We start from the raw sequence: 19395 nt of genomic DNA on the forward strand, positions 1-19395 counted from the left end.
AGGTCGAACTGTTAATCTTTGATGGCGAAGGCACATAGCCTGAGTCCCAGTTCGAGCGAGGTCGAACTGTTAATCTTTGATGGCGAAGGCACATATCCTGAGTCCCAGTTTGAGCGAGGTCGAACTGTTAATCTTTGATGGCGAAGGCACTTAGCCTGAGTCCCAGTTCGAGCAAGGTCGAACTGTCAAACGTTGATGGGGAAGGCACTTAGCCTTAATCCCAGTTCGAGCGAGGTCGAACTGTTAATCTTTGATGGCGAAGGCACATAGCCAGAGTACCAGTTCGAGCGAGGTCGAACTATCAAAATTTGATGGCGAAGGCACTTAGCCTGAGTCCCAGTTCGAGCAAGGTCGAACTGTCAAACTTTGATGGCGAATGCACTTAGCCTTAATCCCAGTTCGAGCGAGGTCGAACTGTTAATATTTGATGGCGAAGGCACATAGCCTGAGTCCCAATTCGAGCGAGGTCGAACTGTCAAACTTTGATGGCGAAGGCACTTAGCCTGAGTTCCAGTTTGAGCGAGGTCGAACTGTCAAACTTTGATGGCGAAGGCACTTAGCCTTAATCCCAGTTCGAGGGAGGTTGAACTGCTAATCTTTGATGGCGATTTTGACATGTGGTCTTATGTTGTACCCGTGTTATGATTTTCTACCTGACCGTGGCATTCAGGTTGCTTCAGGGTGATTTTCGATTCCTCGTTTGAAACACCTCTGCGCCGGTTTTGTCACGACCCGGATTTCCCACCATCGGGATCGTGATGGCGCCTACTCATGGTAGCTAGGCAAGCCAACTTATTTACCTTTCATTAATAAATAAATCTGTTAACAATCTTTAGCATCTAAAAGAAATGTGGAATTTAATAATAACAATAGCGGAAGTCTAATTTATAAGTCTGAATCAAAACGCGGAATAGTCAAAAATAGTCTCTACCCAAGATTTGGTGTCACATTACTCACGAACCACTAAGAATAAACTAAATACAAAGGTCTGAAAGAAATATAATAGCTGTTTGTCTCGAAAACAATGAGGCAACAGTCAAAAGGAAACATAAAGAAGAGACGCCGGGCCTGCGGACGCCTGCAAGGCTACCTCAGTCTCGTGATATGAAAGTCTGCTCCCTTACTACTGCTGCTGCTGCTCCTCAAAACCTGGACCTGTGCAAAAATACACAGAAGTGTAGCATCAGCACAACCGACCCCATGTGCTGGTAAGTGTCTAGCCTAACCCCGGCGAAGTAGTGACGAGGCTAGACTGGACACCACATAAACCTGTGCAGTTATAGATATACAGCGGAAATCGAATACCAAGTAATTAACAACATGGGAGGGGAGACATGCTAAGGGGAGATACAATATTAACAGCAATCAAGAGTAACAACTAAAACAACTTAGGTTCACAATGAACAAGGAATCAATACTCAAATACAAACACATAGCCTCAATAACTGTTGCGGCGTGCAACCCGCTCCATAATCACTATTGTTGCGGCGTGCAACCCGCTCCACAAATACCACTGTTGCGGCGTGCAACCCGACCCATATCATTTACCATGTATCATTGTTGCGGCGCGCAACCCAATCCTCACCTTTTACTGTTGCGGCGTGCAACCCGATCCTCAATATCATTGTTGCGGCGCACAACCCGATCCTCAATATCATTGTTACGGCGCGCAACCCGATCCTCAATATCATTGTTGCGGCGCGCAACCCGATCCTCAATATCATTTAACAGTCCGACTCCCCAAACAACAGTCACAATAAAGGGGCATAAAAATAAGCAAATATTTGACAAACATCCCGGCAAGGGAAAGAATCCAACAAGTTCAACCAAACGTCCCGGCAAGGGAATAATCAACAACGCTTTCTCTTTCTTACTTTTCTTATCCCACGATATCACTGGAGCCCAAGCTCCAAGAAATCTCTTACCTCGTATTCCGTCACAAACAACAATATAACGACTTCCTAGTAAGGGGACAAAACATCATCTCAAATATTCCGGCAAGGGGATTACTATAACCACATTAGCCCCAACATCTAACCACCACAGCTATAACCAACCTATTACCACACTTAACCATCTCAACCGATTACCTCACCTAACCACCCCATTGGTAGCTAGCCTATTACGTTACTTAACCATCTCAGCTATAACTATAGTCATCCCACGACACAAGGAAACATTAACCTAAGCGACCCTAGTATCCGTCAAGAACACAATGCAAAGGAATCACAACCCAACAATAGCCCGTCAAGAGGGCAACATAATGATCTCTTCTCTTCACAACTCGAGTAAATGCTCTAGAGGTTCAATTATCACTTGTACTGTCACAATTCGTTCTACAACTGGAGCCGACGCTCCTCAATGAAACAAGTCATTTCATATACTTTCAATATTCGTATCACAATTCGAGCCTATGCTCCCAGGAAATCAAATGATCATATTACCGTTCACATGTTATTCACAACACATAAAAATACTCCAATAAACATGGAATTCACAATCAGTTCATGATAATCACATTATAAGGACTCACGGTCATGCTAGACACCAATGTATAGATACTCGTCACCATGCCTATACATCGCACTCGATCACATAGCAATTAGCAACAAGACTCAACTCCTATTCTCTCAAGCTAGGGTTAAACCAAACACTTACCTCGGCCCCAAGAATAGCAATCAACCTTCAAAGACCGCCTTTCCTCTACAATCCGACTCCGAAACAGTGATATCTAGGCATGATTAATTCAATAATATCAATAAAGACTCAAGGCAACATCCCATAGCCTAGATATGAATTTTCTAGCATTCTTCCAAAAATACCAAAATTAGACACCGGGCCCACATGGTCCAAACTCGAGGCTCGGACCAAAACCCGATCACCCATAACCCCACGAGTCCAAATACATAATTTGTTTTAAGATTCGACCCCAAATTGAGGTTGGATCACCCAAAGTTCTCAAAACCCTAACTCTACCAAAAACCCATAATTTCTACTTTGATTTCATGATTTAGGGCTAGGAAATTAGTGATTAGTTGAAGAAATTAAGAAGGAATGAAGTTAGGAACACTTACCTATGAAGTTATGGAGGAAGAGGTTCTTCAAACTTGTCTATGGAGGGTGAAGGAGAAGAACTCATGTGGAAATAATGAAAGAATCCCGAATGCACTGTTTCTGAAAGCTTAAAAAAAATCACTGGGCGAAATTACCCTACGCGTTCGCGACAGTAGGGTCGCGTTCGCGAAGGGCACAAGTTGACAACCATCGCTTTCGCGAGTGGAGGAGTGCGAACGCGAAGAGGAAAAATACTAGGGTCCAAAAGATGGCCTACGCGAACGCGTGAGGCCTTACGCGAACGCGCTGAAGAGGGCCGTCGACTTACGCGAACGCGAGAAAATTTACGCGAACGCGATAGAGGGAAATCCAAGGCATCGCGAACGCGAGAACAGAGGGTGCGAACGCGAGGAAGGGGAACACCAAAGCACTGTGAACGCGAGCCTGGGGCCGCGTTCGCGAAGAACAAAACGTCTGTGTAAAAGTGCAGCAAAATCTGATCCTTTCCTAAGTGTAAAAACACCCCGAACCACCTCCAATTCACTCCCGAGCCCTCGGGGCTCCTAACCAATCACACACACTAACTTAATAACATCCTACGAACTTACTCGAGCGATCAAATCGCCAAAATAACATCAAAATCATTGAATCAAGCCTCAAAATCATCATTTCTATTTCAAACTTCATAAACTTCCAACTTTAGATAATTAGGTCCGAAACACGTCAAACGACGTCCGATTTCGACCAAACTTCACAGAAAGTGCTTAAACAGTATATAAGACTTGTACTGGGCGTCGAAACCAAAATACGAGCCCGATACCACAGTCTTTTAATAAATTTTCATTTCCATTTTTCTTATTAATTTCAGAAAAATAATTTCACAGAAAAATTCTTTCCTCGGGCTCTAGACCTCGGAATTCGACTCCGGGCACATGCCCGAGTCCCTTATTTTTCTACGGACCTTCCGGGACCGTCCAATCTCGGGTCCGGGTCCGTTTATCAAAAATGTCGACCAAAGTCAACTGTAATCATATTAATGTCAAAATTCTTCAAATTTTTCACAGAATTCACATATTTCAACATAAAAGCTTTTCGGCTATGCGCCCGAACGACGCACGCAAATCGAGGCAAGTAAAAATAAGGTTTTCAAGGCCTCGGAAGCACGGAACGAATGAGGAAACAGGTGATGACCCTTTGGGTCGTCACAGGTTTCCGGCCTGACACAGTATGGTGGATGGGGGGGGGGGGATGCTCCATTCTTCTGTTCCATTTAGAAAAATAGTCAGTTAAATCAAATGAAATCGTTTGTTACCTCGATTTGATTGGTCGGCGAGTGGAGAGGAGTGGCCACGTTCACTCCTCTGGTTATGCTTTTAGTGGCCGCTACCAGTTTGGCAGGGCCATCTGTTTCGATGTTTTGTGCTCCGGGTATCTAGTCGAGTTGATACTCGTCAAACTCGGGCAGTAGCTTATGAATTCCTGCCTGATATTTTCGTAGCCTTTGTTCTTTTATTTGGAAAGTCCCCGTGATTTGGTTGACGACGGACTCTGAGTCGTACCGGGGGATGATTCTCCATGCTCCATACTTGAGAGCTAGTTTCGGTCTTCTCAACCGTGGTAATTTAGATTAGTATAGACTGTCTATGCCACATTCTTTGGAGCACGACCCTTCCTTAAATCGATCTTGCATGAATTTAAAATGTCATGGGTATGCTAGTATGAAATAAGCATATAGCCAAGGATGGAAAGTTGTTCAGTAGTTAGACGATTGTTCGACATTATCTTAAGAACAGCAAGAATATTGACAGGAACAGTAGTATAGATTTGGCATTTCTTTTTCAATGCAGAAGTTTCATATTGAATGATATTTGCCTCTTTTGGCAAAAGTATGTGTAACGCCTTTTTCTATCACAGAGGCAAGGACATCGGCTTCAACTATTTCACCTTGACCGTAAAGTCCATAGACAGAGTTGTCATTCGGTGACGTGATGACATCAATCGATCCGCGTATGATAGAGTGAATTGAAATTTCAGGGAGTGTTTATGCGCACTTGGGTTTTGATGAGAGCATTTTGGCACCGTCCCCGTATTCATAAGCAACGTGAGCGGCTGCCGACCAAAAAGTCATAAGGCGGCATAACATATAGCGTGGAAGAGACATGGAACTACTTCCATCCCCTATCACAAAGAAAATTTTACATAAAGCATGATATTTAAACATGGCCCCTGCCATATTACTATTATTTTCTTTTTGGATTTTTTTTTGGTGTGTTTTGCAAATATAAGCGTGGATTAGTTTGACCAACAGTGATTCAGGCCTACTTGTGCGCATGCACAGATGGGCAACTTTGTCAGCCATAAAGAAAAATATCCACTAGTGTTTTTTTGCTTAGATTTCTTAATTCTCTTTTTGTGCAGCAATCCCGAACAGTGACGCTACTCTACAAACTTGCTAGAATTGAATTTTAGATCTAGAGAAAACTACAATTTTAACTAGGAAATCCCCACAGACGGCGCCAAATTATTTGACTCAAAAGATGTTAAACTCTTTTTAAGCAAATCAATCAAAGATGAAGGGGTAAATCCTAGTTAAAGATAATTAACTCTAGATCCGAGACAAATAATATGAGTAGAAAAACATAGCCGAGTATAAATGTTGACAGCGATTAAGATCGGATTTAATGGCATAAATAAAGATGCATTAAGTAACAAAAATATGAATAAAGGAAAAGATTCAACCGATCTTCAGTGAGACGGATCTTCTTTCATTTTATCAAGATCAATGGTAGACAAATACAAGAACCTTATGACCCTTTCTGGATCCGATGAAGGTATGGGATCACTGATCCTCTCCATTTTTTGGAGAGGTGTGTTTACATATTTTTTAGAAAGAGGGAGAGGGAGACAGAGAGAGACAGCCCCCCTTTTTTGGGAATTCCTCCCTTCCTATTTATAAGGGGGGTATTCATAGTAAATCCTACAAAAAGGTACAATTAGAGGGAATATTCAGTAGAATATTCCCTTTGAGGATTCCAAAGCAGACTAGTTGTTTCATCACGACCTCGGCCTGTCCGACCTCAGCCTTGTTGATGACTGTCCGACCTTGGCCTGTCCGACCTCCGCCTTGTTGATGACGGTCTGACGTCGGCCTGTCTGACCACGACCTTATGTCTCCTCGTGCCGAATTTCTCTGATCTAATTTTGACCCATACAATAAGGATAAATTTCAATCCAACATAATATTTAGAGGCGGCCGTGGAATATAAAATTAATTTGGATAACAATGTATACTTCAGCTTATTCATTTTGAGTTTACTTAAGTTTGGTAGCCCTAGGATTACTTTCATTAGACACGAATAAAACAGAAAGCAGACAGAGAGAAATCATTGGGAAAATAACATTGTGTAGCCGCTTTCAAAATAATATATATATATATATATATATATATATATATATATATATATATATATATATATATATATATATATATTACAAATTTTATACATATTTTCGGCTACAAAATATAAATAGTTTTTGGCGCGGGCTAAAAGCGATAATACCCCGAAATCATTTCATTGAAGCTCTTAATTACGAAATTTTTTAAGAATAATTTTTAAAACATAAAATCGACATAAAAGCAGATTGAGTAGTGAAAATTTATATCACAACTACTACCTTCCGTGTAGCTATTACTCTCCCTGTCCGACAAAAAATAGGAGCTTATTTTTTCTCCACTTAATCAGTTACGAAATGCTGTCCATTTTCTTCTGAAGGAAAATGTTTCAACATAATTGTATATTACAGAAACTTTTTTTCATTATTTTAATAAGACAAAAGTCAACATATAATTTTAAATACATTTTACACTTACATTTTCAACTGAACTCTGAATAGCCATGCAGAGTCAAACAATGAAAATCATAACCGGAGGAATTGCCAAATGAAAAACGAAAAGGACAAAATGTTTCTCACTAATTCGGTAACGAAAAAAAATAAGTTTTTGAAGAAAAAAAAAGAAGCAAATGTGTTATTTGGAGCATGTGCTAGACAAAAAACGGAGGGAAAGGGCATTGGAAAAGCAACGATCAATAACGTTCTTAAGAAAAGTAACAAGAAATAAACATTTAACTTTAAAAAGAATAGACTCTTGGAGCCACGATAAAGTTATATCCGTATAATTTATAGGTTATGGGTTTAAACTGTAGAAACATTCACTAATACTTATATTGGAGTAGGTTATCTACATTACACCCCTTGGTTGCGGCCCTTTCCCGCATCATGCATTAACGCAAAATATTTTACATACGGAGTTGTCCTTATTAAGCAAATTAAAAAACAAAAAAAAAAGGAAAAGAAAAAGGTAGGAGCATTGAGTCCAAAGGTCAAAAAAGCTTTCAAATGGGGCTCCGATTTCATCTCTCCTAACTCTATAAATTGAGACGACACTGCAAGGCAAACGTGTAAGAAGAAACAAATTAAAGAGAGAGAGAAAAACAGCGCGCAGTCGCAGTGGGATCGATCAATTGATCAAGTTGTTAATTGTTTTTTCATTACCAGTCATTATTATTAAGGCAGAAATCAGAATCCACCAACGTCTCCTTCCTTTAGTATATACGACCCATTTCATTTTCTCTCTCTCTCCATCATTTTCCAACTTCCTTCTTCTCCATTCCCGTACATTATTATTTCACATTTCCCCATTATTTCTTGTTTGATATTGACATTTATATAAAAGAAATACGTTCAACTTGTTTCAATTCAACATTTTGGAACTATTTTTTTTTATTTATAGAGCAGAGGATCACAACACAAAAACAAAAACAGATCTATCTTTGGCGTGAATATGGAACAGAAGCACGTATTGTTATCGGCATTGAGCGTAGGGGTTGGAGTAGGGCTTGGATTGGCTTCAGGACAGGCTGTTAATAAATGGACCGGTGCTAATTCCGCGGCGGAAGGGATAACGGCCGAGCAAATCGAGCAGGAACTTCGACGGCTCATCGTTGACGGCAAGCATACCAAAGTCTCCTTTGATGACTTCCCTTATTTTCTAAGGTAACAGTTTTTTCACAAAGCCGCCATTCTTTCTATCTTCAGTTTTTTTTTTTTTTTTTTTTTTTTTTTTTTTTTTTTTTTGATAATATCTGTCAAATGCAACAACCTATCAGTGCTACACAAATAATTGCAGAATATGGTTGTTTATGTTTCAATTGCTTTTTCTGTTGTCTTTTCGTAAATGATCATTTTATATTAATTCCCTGGATCTCATGATTTAATTGTGTTAAGCCTATGTGATGTAGTCCTGTCACCTGTAATGCATTGCGCGCACCATTGATGCTTCTTTTCGAATTTGGAATCTTCAAGTTGGGATTTCTCTGCAATTTTTTCTTTTAATTTTCTTATTTAAATTTTTGTTTTTGTTTTGTCTCTGTTCCCCTCAGTTTTTAGTCCTTCAATAAAAACAGCTGCTTTTTACATAAATCAACGAATTTTTTTTTATTAGAATAATTTCATTTTGTTCGTAACTTGTTTACTCTTATGATGTATGATTTTTCAAAATTGGCCCTTCAGTAAGCAAACTACTCTGGTGCTCAAAGGTCCATTAGTAATAATTAGTAATAACATGAAACTTGCAGACTTGCAACTACTACTTGAATTTCCAAATTTTATGAATTAGGTAAAACTGGTGATTTCAAAATTGTTGGTCGTGGTAAATCTTAAGCCCAAAATGATCCGGCACTTTCATATACACTAGTTTATGGTCTGGTTCTAGTTGAAGTTGCTGATACTAAGATATTGCAATTAAAGCTTACTCCCTCCGTCCCAATTGATGTAGATAGTTTAAGAAATAAAGAAAGACTTTTGAAACTTGTGGTCTCAAATATGCTGTAATAAATATTTTTATAGCGATAAATTATTTTGTTACGGATAAAATAGGAAGTTTAAAGCTAAAATATTTTCAAATAAAAAAAATTTATTCTTTATTGGAATGGACTAAAAAGGAAAGTACCTCACGTAAAATAAGACACGGGGAGTATTATTTTCAACGGTTTCTTTCTTCCCTAGATTGTCTAATACTCCCTCCGGTCCATAATAAGTGACCAATTTGCTTTGGACACGCCCATTAAAAAAATACTAAATTCTAGACAAAAATAGTTAGTGTGACTAAACTACCCTTAATTAAATGTTACAGCATAATTTAATGTGAGGAGCAAAAGACTTTTCAGGGATACGTACATAAGGGTAATTTTGGAAAAATATATTGACAATTTTCTTGATTATATAAATGAACACTTATTTTGGACCAAAATAAAAAAAGCAAATTGGTCACTTGACCGGAGGGAGTAATCATATAGGCTAGCAAAGATAATGGGTAACTCTTTCCATTAAAGCTTGAGCACAGGGCAATCAATCACCTAGTGTTTTTTGTCTGCCTATGATTTGAATTCCGGTCTCTAATAATTTTCATTTCACTTAATTGACTGCTAGCCACACCTTGGGCAGTGCTCAAAGCTGTGCTTAAGCCCTGAAGCGAGGCTCAAAACATGTTGAGCGCTTCGCCTCGCTTTGTGGGCGCTTCAGTGTCGCATCAAGGCTCTAAGACATATTTTTCCTTGCCAATGAGTGTAATCCTGAAAAGGCAACATTAAATAATTGATATTTCACTTTATTGTAAATTTGTTTCAATTCTTTGTCCATAACCCCAACGGACCTTAGAGTTTTTTTGTTTGTAAAAGTTGATAATTTCGAAAATATCTGTTCACTTCCAACTTGTTGTATCCTCAATCTACTTCTCTGATAATCTCTACGACTATATGTTGAAGACCGTTCACACTTATTAATCTCCTTCAAATGTGATGGCTTTGACAGTGAACGGACGCGCGTGTTATTAACAAGTGCAGCATACGTTCATCTGAATCACTTAGATGTGTCTAAACATACAAGAAATCTTTCTCCTGCAAGCAGGGCTATACTACTTTCAGGGCCTGCTGGTATGGCTTTCGCATTTAAAGTCTGTTCCAAGTTGATATGGTATCCGCATTTAGCGCTTTAACCATGTTTGATACTTATAATGCAGAACTTTACCAGCAAACTCTAGCGAAGGCTTTGGCACATCATTTTGATGCTAAACTGCTGCTTTTGGACCTAACTGACTTCACTCTAAAGGTATTGTGTAAGGCCTCTTTTTACAGTACTTTAGCATATCTTCTGCTGGTACTTGTATTCATTCTATTTCATGGGTCAATCGTTGCAGATGCAGAGCAAGTATGGCATCTTCAAGAAAGAATCGGTAAGTACTAATTTTTACTGTCTTTGAAGAATTATATTCTTATTTGGTCAAAATATTGCTGTCTTAAGGCCCATTATTCATGTTTCCTTAACTGTTGAATCTAATTTCACTTCCACTATAAGTAATAGGGAATCATTTCACCCCTAGTGGAATATTACCTGATTCAGCATCTTACTTTTGTAGGCTTTCAAGAGGTCAACCTCAGAGTCTATGTTGGGGCGTTGGTCCAGTTTGATTGGTTCATTCTCAATTCTTCCAGCAAGAGAGAATAATGGAGGTATATGAAGAAAGGCCATAGTTCTTCACTATTTGGTACACTTAATTGTATTTGTGTCTGTTTATGTAAGTTAATGAATATATCTGAACTTAAATATAAGAATATGAATCGCAAACTATTTGTTGCTGATTTCGTTTACGCATATGTTATATTTAAAGGAGGTTCTAGATGTTTATGAAGTTGCAAAATATTAGCTGTCGTATAATACACCAGCTTTAACAGTACATTTATCTTGTGGGAAGTTATGCAATTTCCACATTAACACCAGCAAGTTGTTTTTGTCCTGTAACCGAAGAGTAAAAGCAATCAAAGCTGATTCTAATTTCATAAGTCCTAAGGTGGAATTAATTTATCATGAGCTTTTCAGAGGCTGTTAAGTGTAAAGTTAAAACAATTGATCAGAAAACAAGAAATGTAAAGTTCAAGTAATTGCTGAAGTTCAACATCCATCTTTCACGTGGAGCTCAGCAGCCAGTATGCTGATGGTTCTGATTTCAATCTTGACCTAATCAGAATTTTACTTAAAATCTCAGGCTGGATACTTTCATGTTGTTTTACATCTCCAGATGATCTTCATATACAGTTTTTATTCTCTTTTTTGCAGGTACCTTTTCAAGGCAAACCACTGCGTTTGATGCTAAATCAAGGTATATTAGTCTTCTTCCTCATTCAGATATTAATGCAGGTCTTCGGAGTTGATATTTCATTTTAACCCTTAGCCTTGGGATATACAGGAATAGGGAAGGTGCAAGCAACTCTCTAAAGCATCGCAGGACCGCCTCTGTTTCTTCTGATATAAGTAGCATCAGCTCTGACTCCTGTTCTTCAAATCCAGGTGGGATGCTTGTAGGGAATTGATTTACTTGTCGTGGCTCTGCTATTTGCTTCCTGTTACACGTCATGAATGGAGTTCAGAGTCCACTTGCATTCATGATGTTCATGTATAATTGTTAGAGAAGTTAATTTAGAAAATCATGATTTGAATATCCACTAATTATGTAAAAGTATCATTTTCTTACTCTCGTGATCTTGTTACTACAGTGTGGTTTGCATCTTTATGTTTCTTTTATTGAAGGATCTCATCAAATTTCCCATCTAACCATCAACCAGCTTTACCGGATGTACTGAACTTGCAATGGATTTCTAGATTCATCTCTTGCATAAGTTGCATCTATCAATTTCATAATGTTGAATTTTGATGAACCTATGAGGGATAATCATATGATTGAAGATTATCTTCTGATCAGTTCTTGCTTCTTCATTTTCATTAGCTCCAATCAAGCGGGTGAACAGCTGGTCAATAGATGAAAAGGCTTTCTTACAGTCACTTTACAAGGTAGTATATTTTCTCTTAATTTCAAACTTGTAACTGTGTTGTTATTCCATATGATCTTCTCAGTATCTTTCACGTTATGATTGTTTCATCTTTAATCTTACTAAACAAGGAGATTACTTTCAGGTTTTGGTGTCGGTCTCTGAAAACAACCGTGTTATTCTCTACATCAGGGATGTTGACAGACATCTTCAACCACCCAGAGTTTATAAACTATTTGATCGAATGCTGAAGAAGCTGTCAGGATCGGTGTTGGTTCTAGGATCCAGGATGTTTGAGCATGAAGATGATTGTGAGGAAGTAGATGAGAAACTCGGTCTTCTATTTCCTTACAATATTGAAATTAGGCCCCCTGAAGATGAAACACATCTTACAGACTGGAAAACACAACTGGAAGAGGATATGAAGATGATTCAGTTTCAGGACAACAAGAATCACATTGCAGAGGTGCTTGCAGCAAATGACCTCGAATGTGATGATCTAGGATCAATCTGTCAAGCTGACACGGTGGTGCTGAGTAATTACATAGAGGAAATTGTTATCTCTGCTATATCCTATCATTTGATGAACAGCAAGGATCCAGAATATCGAAATGGGAAGCTCCTCATATCATCCAACAGGTAGATGCCAGATTTCCAATTTGTTTGAGTAATTTAGCTTCTTTTTATTTTTCTTACGTGATGTTTATGTACGTACTATGCTTCGTCTGGTGCAGTTTGTCCCATGGATTAAGTGTCTTCCAGGACGGAAAGAGTGGTTGCAGAGACTCCCTCAAAATGGAGGCAAATGCTGAAACGTCCAAGGTTGTTTTGCATTTTGGTGTTTCTGTTGAACCTTGAGGAATTATCTCAGACGAAATTAATTCTATTTTCTCCTTTTAATCAAAAATAGGTTACTGGGGATATTGGGTTAAAGCCTGAAACAAAGTCTGAGAACCCAATGTCTGAGAGTAAGGGCGAGGCTGAAAAATCAGTTCCTTCAGCCAAAAAGGATGGAGAGATTAAGGCCCCGGTATGTGCAGCACCTGATAGAATATTTTACAAAACCTTCTCTACTAAACCTTTCAGTTGGTAGTAGTTGATCTTGAGAGCTGTATTATTTCTTTTTCTTCTCAAATGTCATGTTGACTAATTTTACAAGGATGTCTTATATTCCTCTGAAAAAAATTTCTGCTGATTTACTGGTTTCAAAAATGTCTTGTCACACTATGCGCTTACAATTTTTACTCACTGATTTTCATCTTAGTATATATTTTAACTTTTTGGTCCAAGTTGATTTATTGTTTGTTAATTCAATCTTCATTTGGTGTTTCTTCCATTTGCTTTAATGTGTAATATGATATCTACAGGAAGTTCTTCCTGACAATGAATTTGAGAAGCGGATAAGACCAGAGGTTATACCTTCAAATGAAATTGGAGTGACATTTGCAGATATTGGTGCTCTAGATGAAACTAAAGAATCACTTCAGGAGCTGGTCATGCTTCCTCTTAGAAGACCCGACCTCTTCAACGGTGGACTGCTGAAGCCTTGCAGAGGTATACTACTCTTTGGTCCACCTGGCACTGGGAAAACGATGCTGGCCAAAGCAATAGCCAACGAAGCTGGAGCGAGCTTTATAAATGTCTCAATGTCAACCATTACTTCAAAATGGTTTGGGGAAGATGAAAAGAATGTCAGAGCTCTTTTCACACTTGCAGCGAAGGTTTCTCCTACGATCATTTTTGTGGATGAGGTTGATAGCATGCTCGGGCAGCGGACAAGAGTTGGAGAGCACGAGGCTATGCGAAAAATTAAGAATGAGTTTATGACTCATTGGGACGGTTTATTGACTAAACCCGGTGAGCGTATTCTTGTTCTTGCTGCAACCAACAGACCTTTTGACCTCGATGAAGCAATAATCAGGCGGTTTGAGCGCAGGTACTTCTACAGCTCGACACCAATCATTTACTTAGCTTAATTGTGTTCTCCAGTCGTGTGAATTCATTTTCACCAGTATGTTATACAATTCGAAACTTTACTGCTAATCCTCCACATCTCAAAGAAGCTTTGCACAAAGAGGAAGAAAAAAAGAGAGGCAGAAAGCAATATAGATCTTCTCCTCTGGTGGCTTGAACTAAATGCTCATGCCCTTAAGCTTCTCCACTCTAGGATGAAGATCTATTTCTTATAGTAATCTTCATAGAAATATCTACTTATAGTCTTTCTCTTTTGAGCACAAATATGAAGAACGACAAAAATATTGTTCATGCATTTGTTATGTGTTTCTGTTAGTTTTACATTATTTTCTGCTAGACTATTCGCACGATTCTTAATTTTCTGGTGACAAAAAGACTTGTGTCATCAGAGGTATGTTGCTCATCGTAATGATTTTGTTAGCTCTTGGTTAACTTCTGAAGGTTTAATAGGCAGTTAGTTTTGCAGATATTTTACTATGTGCAATGGTTCCTATTGATACTTTGGCGTTAAGGAAACATTTATAAACTTCAAGACCTTTTTCAGTTTATGATGATATAGCAAAATGATATAAATGCTCAAATTTGGTTTTCGTGTTTGCCAGAATTATGGTCGGTTTACCTGCAGCTGAGAATAGAGAGAAGATTTTGAGAACTCTTCTAGCAAAGGAGAAGGTAGAAGATCTTGATTTTAAAGAGCTCGCAGCCATGACCGAAGGATATAGTGGAAGTGATCTTAAGGTTTGTAATGTTCTATTTCCAAAATGATATAAATATGGCTATTATTATCTTGAAATGACTGAAAGCGTTAATTTCCAACAACAGAACTTGTGCACAACAGCAGCTTATCGGCCTGTCAGAGAGCTAATACAACAAGAGAGAAAGAAAGATATGGTAATACTGCAAGCTTCTAGCTCCCTATTGTTCTCTTCAACTTAACCTTTTTTATCTATCTGCTTTATTGTGTTCTTCGTGTTCTCTTATATATTCTTCTTCCTCATAGGAAAAGAAGCGGAGAGCTGACGAAGGGCAGAGTGCAGAAGATCACTCAGATGAGAAAGAAGAAGCCACAGAAGAAAGAGTAATTGCTTTGAGGCCTCTAAACATGGAAGACATGAGACAGGCAAAGAATCAGGTAATCAATTTCTTATATTGGGTTCATGAGGCTTAATGCATAAAACAAAAAAGATCCTAAACCAAATTATAAAAATACTTCTGTTCTCCTTTGATTGGACCATCTGAAGCATTTAGTTCTTTCATTAATTTTTTCTTTGTCCTAGCATTTGATTAAAGCTACTCTTTGGCCATCTCAGATAGGAAATTGCAGTTTTTGGTACAAAAAATTTCTTGGATGGACTAATGTCATAAAAAATTGGTTCTTTGCACTATCATGACATTACAGGATCTCCTTGCTTTTGAAAATGAAATTTTCTGTTTGCTGTTTATTCCTCAGAAGTTGTAATTAGCTGTAGGTCATCATTATTATTAGTGATGATATTGTGGCTGATTATAGGATTATGTTTTTCTAACACAAAAGTGCAATACGAACCAAGAATTTTTTTTGTATACATTAAGGCATGGAATAATCAAGCACTTGGCCACTTTGTAGTCTTTCTTTTGTGGAATCAAAGAACCTGGAAATCAATACTAACAAATAATGCTTGCGAAGGACTTATTTTCAGTTCTTTTGTTGTATTCAATATAGCATACACACAGATCTTCATGAATCACTTCTTTTGTTAGGTTGCTGCTAGCTTTGCTTCTGAGGGATCCGTAATGAGTGAGCTGAAGCAGTGGAATGACCTTTATGGAGAAGGAGGCTCTAGAAAGAAGCAGCAGTTATCTTATTTCCTTTAGGTCGTCAAATATATGCATCAAGAAATGATTGTCAGCATTATTTTTCGAGAAAGGGGTGATAACTGTGATCGCTACAACCTTCAGAATCAAAACCGCATTCTCCTGAATCTAAGGAAGAGATACTCGAACCCTGTGCCAAACTGGTCTCCACTTCTGAGAGTGTGACATGAAATGTGCTTGTCAAATGCTTGCTTGTGTTTGTATGTGGATGGTTGCAGAAGGAAGGAGAATTCAGTCTGTTTCTGCTCAGAGCGACGGTTAGCCCATAGCAGTCTTGTAGGAATCAAAGATGATCTCTGCGTGGCAACTGGAATGGCACAGGGGCTCGGAAATCTCACAGCAAGTTATGATTTTGTTCATCTATAGTGATTCCATGTAATAGTGTATTGTAAATTAGTCTTGTTTACAGTTAATGCTATAGTGTAATTTATCAACTTCTGTTCAAGAGTTTCCTGGGACTAATATATTCTTCATTTGGACATTTTAAAGCACAGGTTTGATTTTCTTTTGAAATTTGGGAAGTCATTTTACTATGAATGTGGTTTCTGCTACTTGTTGCCATGCAACTCTTTCTTAAATATCTTAGAGCTTGAGCCTAAACAAAATGGCTTCAGGACATTCTGTTTCACAAGATGGATTTGTCACAGGCTCACTTTATCAAACCACTTAATTCGTGCGCGTTGAATTTTGAACTTCATAACTAGTCTGGAAGGAAGAGGGTATTTAATAGAAGATTTTTGGATAAGTAGCTTAGTACAAGCATTTGGAAAAATATGTTAAGCTCAAATGAGTGATCTAGGGATTACAAGATATAACTTAAGCTCCCGTTTGGCCATAAAATTTGGGAGCTTTTTTTCAAAATTTGTTTTTATATATCTATTTATTTATAAATTTTAACAATTTTTGGCGGTTTTGAAAACAAAATCTTCAAATCCCAAAAACAGCTGTAGAGTAGTTTTTGAAATTTTCTACTCACAAAACTTCAAATCTTTCAAGTAAAATGCATGTCCAAACACAATTCTAACTTTCAAAAATTATTTTTCATCTCATTTTCAAAATCTCATGTTTTCAAGTTTCAACCAAATCTATGTCCAAACGCTAGCTAAGTCTTCTTATTTTCAGGTTTCACTCTAAAATTGTTTAATCCAAAATTTTGAAGTCAAAGCAATTAAAATTAATTCGGGTTTCCAACAACCAATTTGTTGCACTTTTTCAAGTAAAAATTGCACGGGGCGCCCTATTTGGTCGCTCCCATTTAACCTATACCTATTTTTTTTTAAAAGTTTTAACTTGTACCCACTTTTTAAACAACTTCAGCCCCCTTTCTCATTCTCCTTCTCCTCCTTCGTTTTCTTCTTCTTCTTCTTTCTTCTGTTGTTGTTGGTGCTGCTATGAAACTTCAGTTCATGGGATGATTGCCATAAGTATGTTTATCAGATTATATAAAAACAAATTATAAATAATTACGTAAGGTAGTAGACAATAATTTGTGAATATTTCCACGTAATTATGTTCTTTCACGTTTATTTGTTTCCAAAATTTATGATTTAGATATTGTTTGGCAATCTGATTATTTTATAGTAGTAATACACTATGAAAGAATAAGGTGATTATTTATCAAGTATGTTAGAAAGCTTTTTCAAAAACTTCAGCTTATATAGTGCTGAAGTTTTTACAAATGAACTAAATAACTTCAGCATCTTTTTGCTTGAAGTTTTTGAAAAAGCTTTATGACAAAACTAATGAATCCAGGACAAAAAAACTTCAGCCTTATATAGTGCTTGAAGTTTTTACTAAATGAACTAATAACTTCAGCATCTTCTGCTGAAGTATTTGAAAAAGCTTATCCAGGACAAAAAAAACTTCAGCTTATTTAGTGCTGAAGTTTTTACAAATGAACTAAATAACTTCAGCATCTTGTGCTGAAGTTTTTGAAAAAGTTTTATGACAAAACTAATGAATCCAGGACAAAAAAAAAAACTTCAGCTATTTTAGTGCTGAAATTTTTACAAATGAACTAAATAACTTCAGCATTGTCACGACCCAAACTCCACCCCGGTCGTGATGGCGCCTCTCGTGAAGACGAGGCCAGCTAGACCATTCCAGAACACCTCTTTTAAGCAGTTAAACAGTTCATAAACAGTTTAAATATGATTCCATGATATTAATTAGCGGAAATATAACCCAACACCCCTAATCGGGGTGTCACAAGTCACGAGCATCTATTAGAGTGTAAATCCAACTACAAGGTCTAAAATATACAAAATCGGAATAATGAACAAAAGAGAGGAAAAACGGTGTTGCGGACGCTGGCAGTCACCTCGCTAACTCCTATATCTCTGCCTCTGATCAGCCAAAACCCGCTAACGGGTGGATAAATACCTGCATCTGCACACGAGGTGCAGGGAGTAAAGTGAGTACTCCAACTCAGTGAGTAATAAAGGTAAATAATAACTGAGCAGTAAGAAATCACGTAAGGCAAATCATCATGCTGTATAGAAGCAGTATAAAACCCTTTGAGAAAAACAGTGAAGCTGAGAAATCTTTAGGAAAACATTTTAGCTCAGTTCAAACCTCTTTTGAAAATGACTTTTTCAACAGTTATGCAAATGAATACAAAACAATTAGTGCAGATAAGCACAGAAATCTGTCCCTCGGGCACAACACTTACTCAACAGATAATGCCAGGCAATCAGGTAGATACACGTGAAGTAACACAGACAACAGATAATGGCAAACAAATGAAATAAAGTAAACACATAGAATAGTACTAGTACCGCTGCGGCGTGCAGCCCGATCCACATATCGCTGCGCGTGCAGCCCGATCCATTTATCATCGGCGGCGCTCACTGGGGGTGTGCAAACTCCGGGAGGGGCCCCTTACGGCCCAAGCGCAATATCAAGCCATCTCGTGGCATCAAATCTAGGCCCTTGGCCTCATACCAGTATTAGTATAACACTGCTGCGGCGTGCAGCCCGATCCGTATCTCGCTGCGGCGTACAGCACGATCCGTATCTCGCTGCGGCGTGCAGCCCGATCCGTTTCTCGCTGCGGCGTGCAGCCCGATCCGTATGGGTACCCGCGCTCACTGTGGGGGTTCAGACTCCGGAGGGGCCCCTTACGACCCAAGCGCAATATCAAGCCATCTCGTGGCATCAAATCTAGGCCCTTGGCCTCATACCAGTATTAGTATAACACTGTTGCGGCGTGCAGCCTGATCCGTATATATATATATATATATATATATATATAATAGTACTCNATATATATATATATATATATATATATATATATATATATATATATATGTATATATATATATATTGCTGCGGCGTGCAGCCCGATCCCAATATATCTCACAATACAGGCCCTCGGCCTAACTCAGTCAACAAAATCACACAAGCCACTCAGGCAACAATAAACATGATGCTCAGCCCAAAATATTATTGGAAATATCATTTCAAGTGTTAAAGCAAGTAAACTTGGCTGAGTTTTGAAAACAGTGGAAAATACATGACTGAGTTCGAGTATAAAATCAAAACAGTGAGGAAATATCAACAACCATCCCCGAAGGGGTTCAAATAATTGGCACGAAGCCCAAAATGGCAATCAGCCCCAAATCATGATGAT

At 38.2% G+C, this 19395-nt stretch overlaps 1 protein-coding gene across 1 annotated transcript; it reads left to right on the forward strand.

Annotated features, from left to right (window-relative positions):
- Window positions 1-7508: 7508 nt before the first annotated feature.
- On the forward strand, window positions 7509-16277 carry LOC109238335. The gene is made up of 16 exons (XM_019404767.1): window positions 7509-8109; window positions 9925-10046; window positions 10133-10221; window positions 10310-10345; window positions 10529-10622; window positions 11227-11269; window positions 11357-11457; window positions 11894-11958; window positions 12082-12575; window positions 12671-12758; window positions 12847-12966; window positions 13304-13872; window positions 14513-14648; window positions 14733-14801; window positions 14911-15042; window positions 15651-16277. Exons 1-16 carry the CDS (start codon window positions 7898-7900, stop codon window positions 15762-15764), a joined length of 2484 nt encoding a protein of 827 aa, XP_019260312.1. The 5' UTR covers window positions 7509-7897; the 3' UTR covers window positions 15765-16277.
- The last annotated feature ends 3118 nt before the right edge of the window (window positions 16278-19395 follow it).

Source organism: Nicotiana attenuata, unplaced genomic scaffold (assembly GCF_001879085.1).
Source record: "Nicotiana attenuata strain UT unplaced genomic scaffold, NIATTr2, whole genome shotgun sequence".
Lineage (NCBI taxonomy): Eukaryota > Viridiplantae > Streptophyta > Magnoliopsida > Solanales > Solanaceae > Nicotiana > Nicotiana attenuata.

Coding starts and splice junctions, on each gene's coding strand:
- LOC109238335 (XM_019404767.1), top strand. CDS start 7,898: ATGGAACAGAAGCACGTATTGTTATCGGCATTGAGCGTAGGGGTTGGA. Junction 11,458..11,893: donor CTCCTGTTCTTCAAATCCAG/GTGGGATGCTTG, acceptor CATTTTCATTAG/CTCCAATCAAGCGGGTGAAC. Junction 13,873..14,512: donor ATCAGGCGGTTTGAGCGCAG/GTACTTCTACAG, acceptor CGTGTTTGCCAG/AATTATGGTCGGTTTACCTG.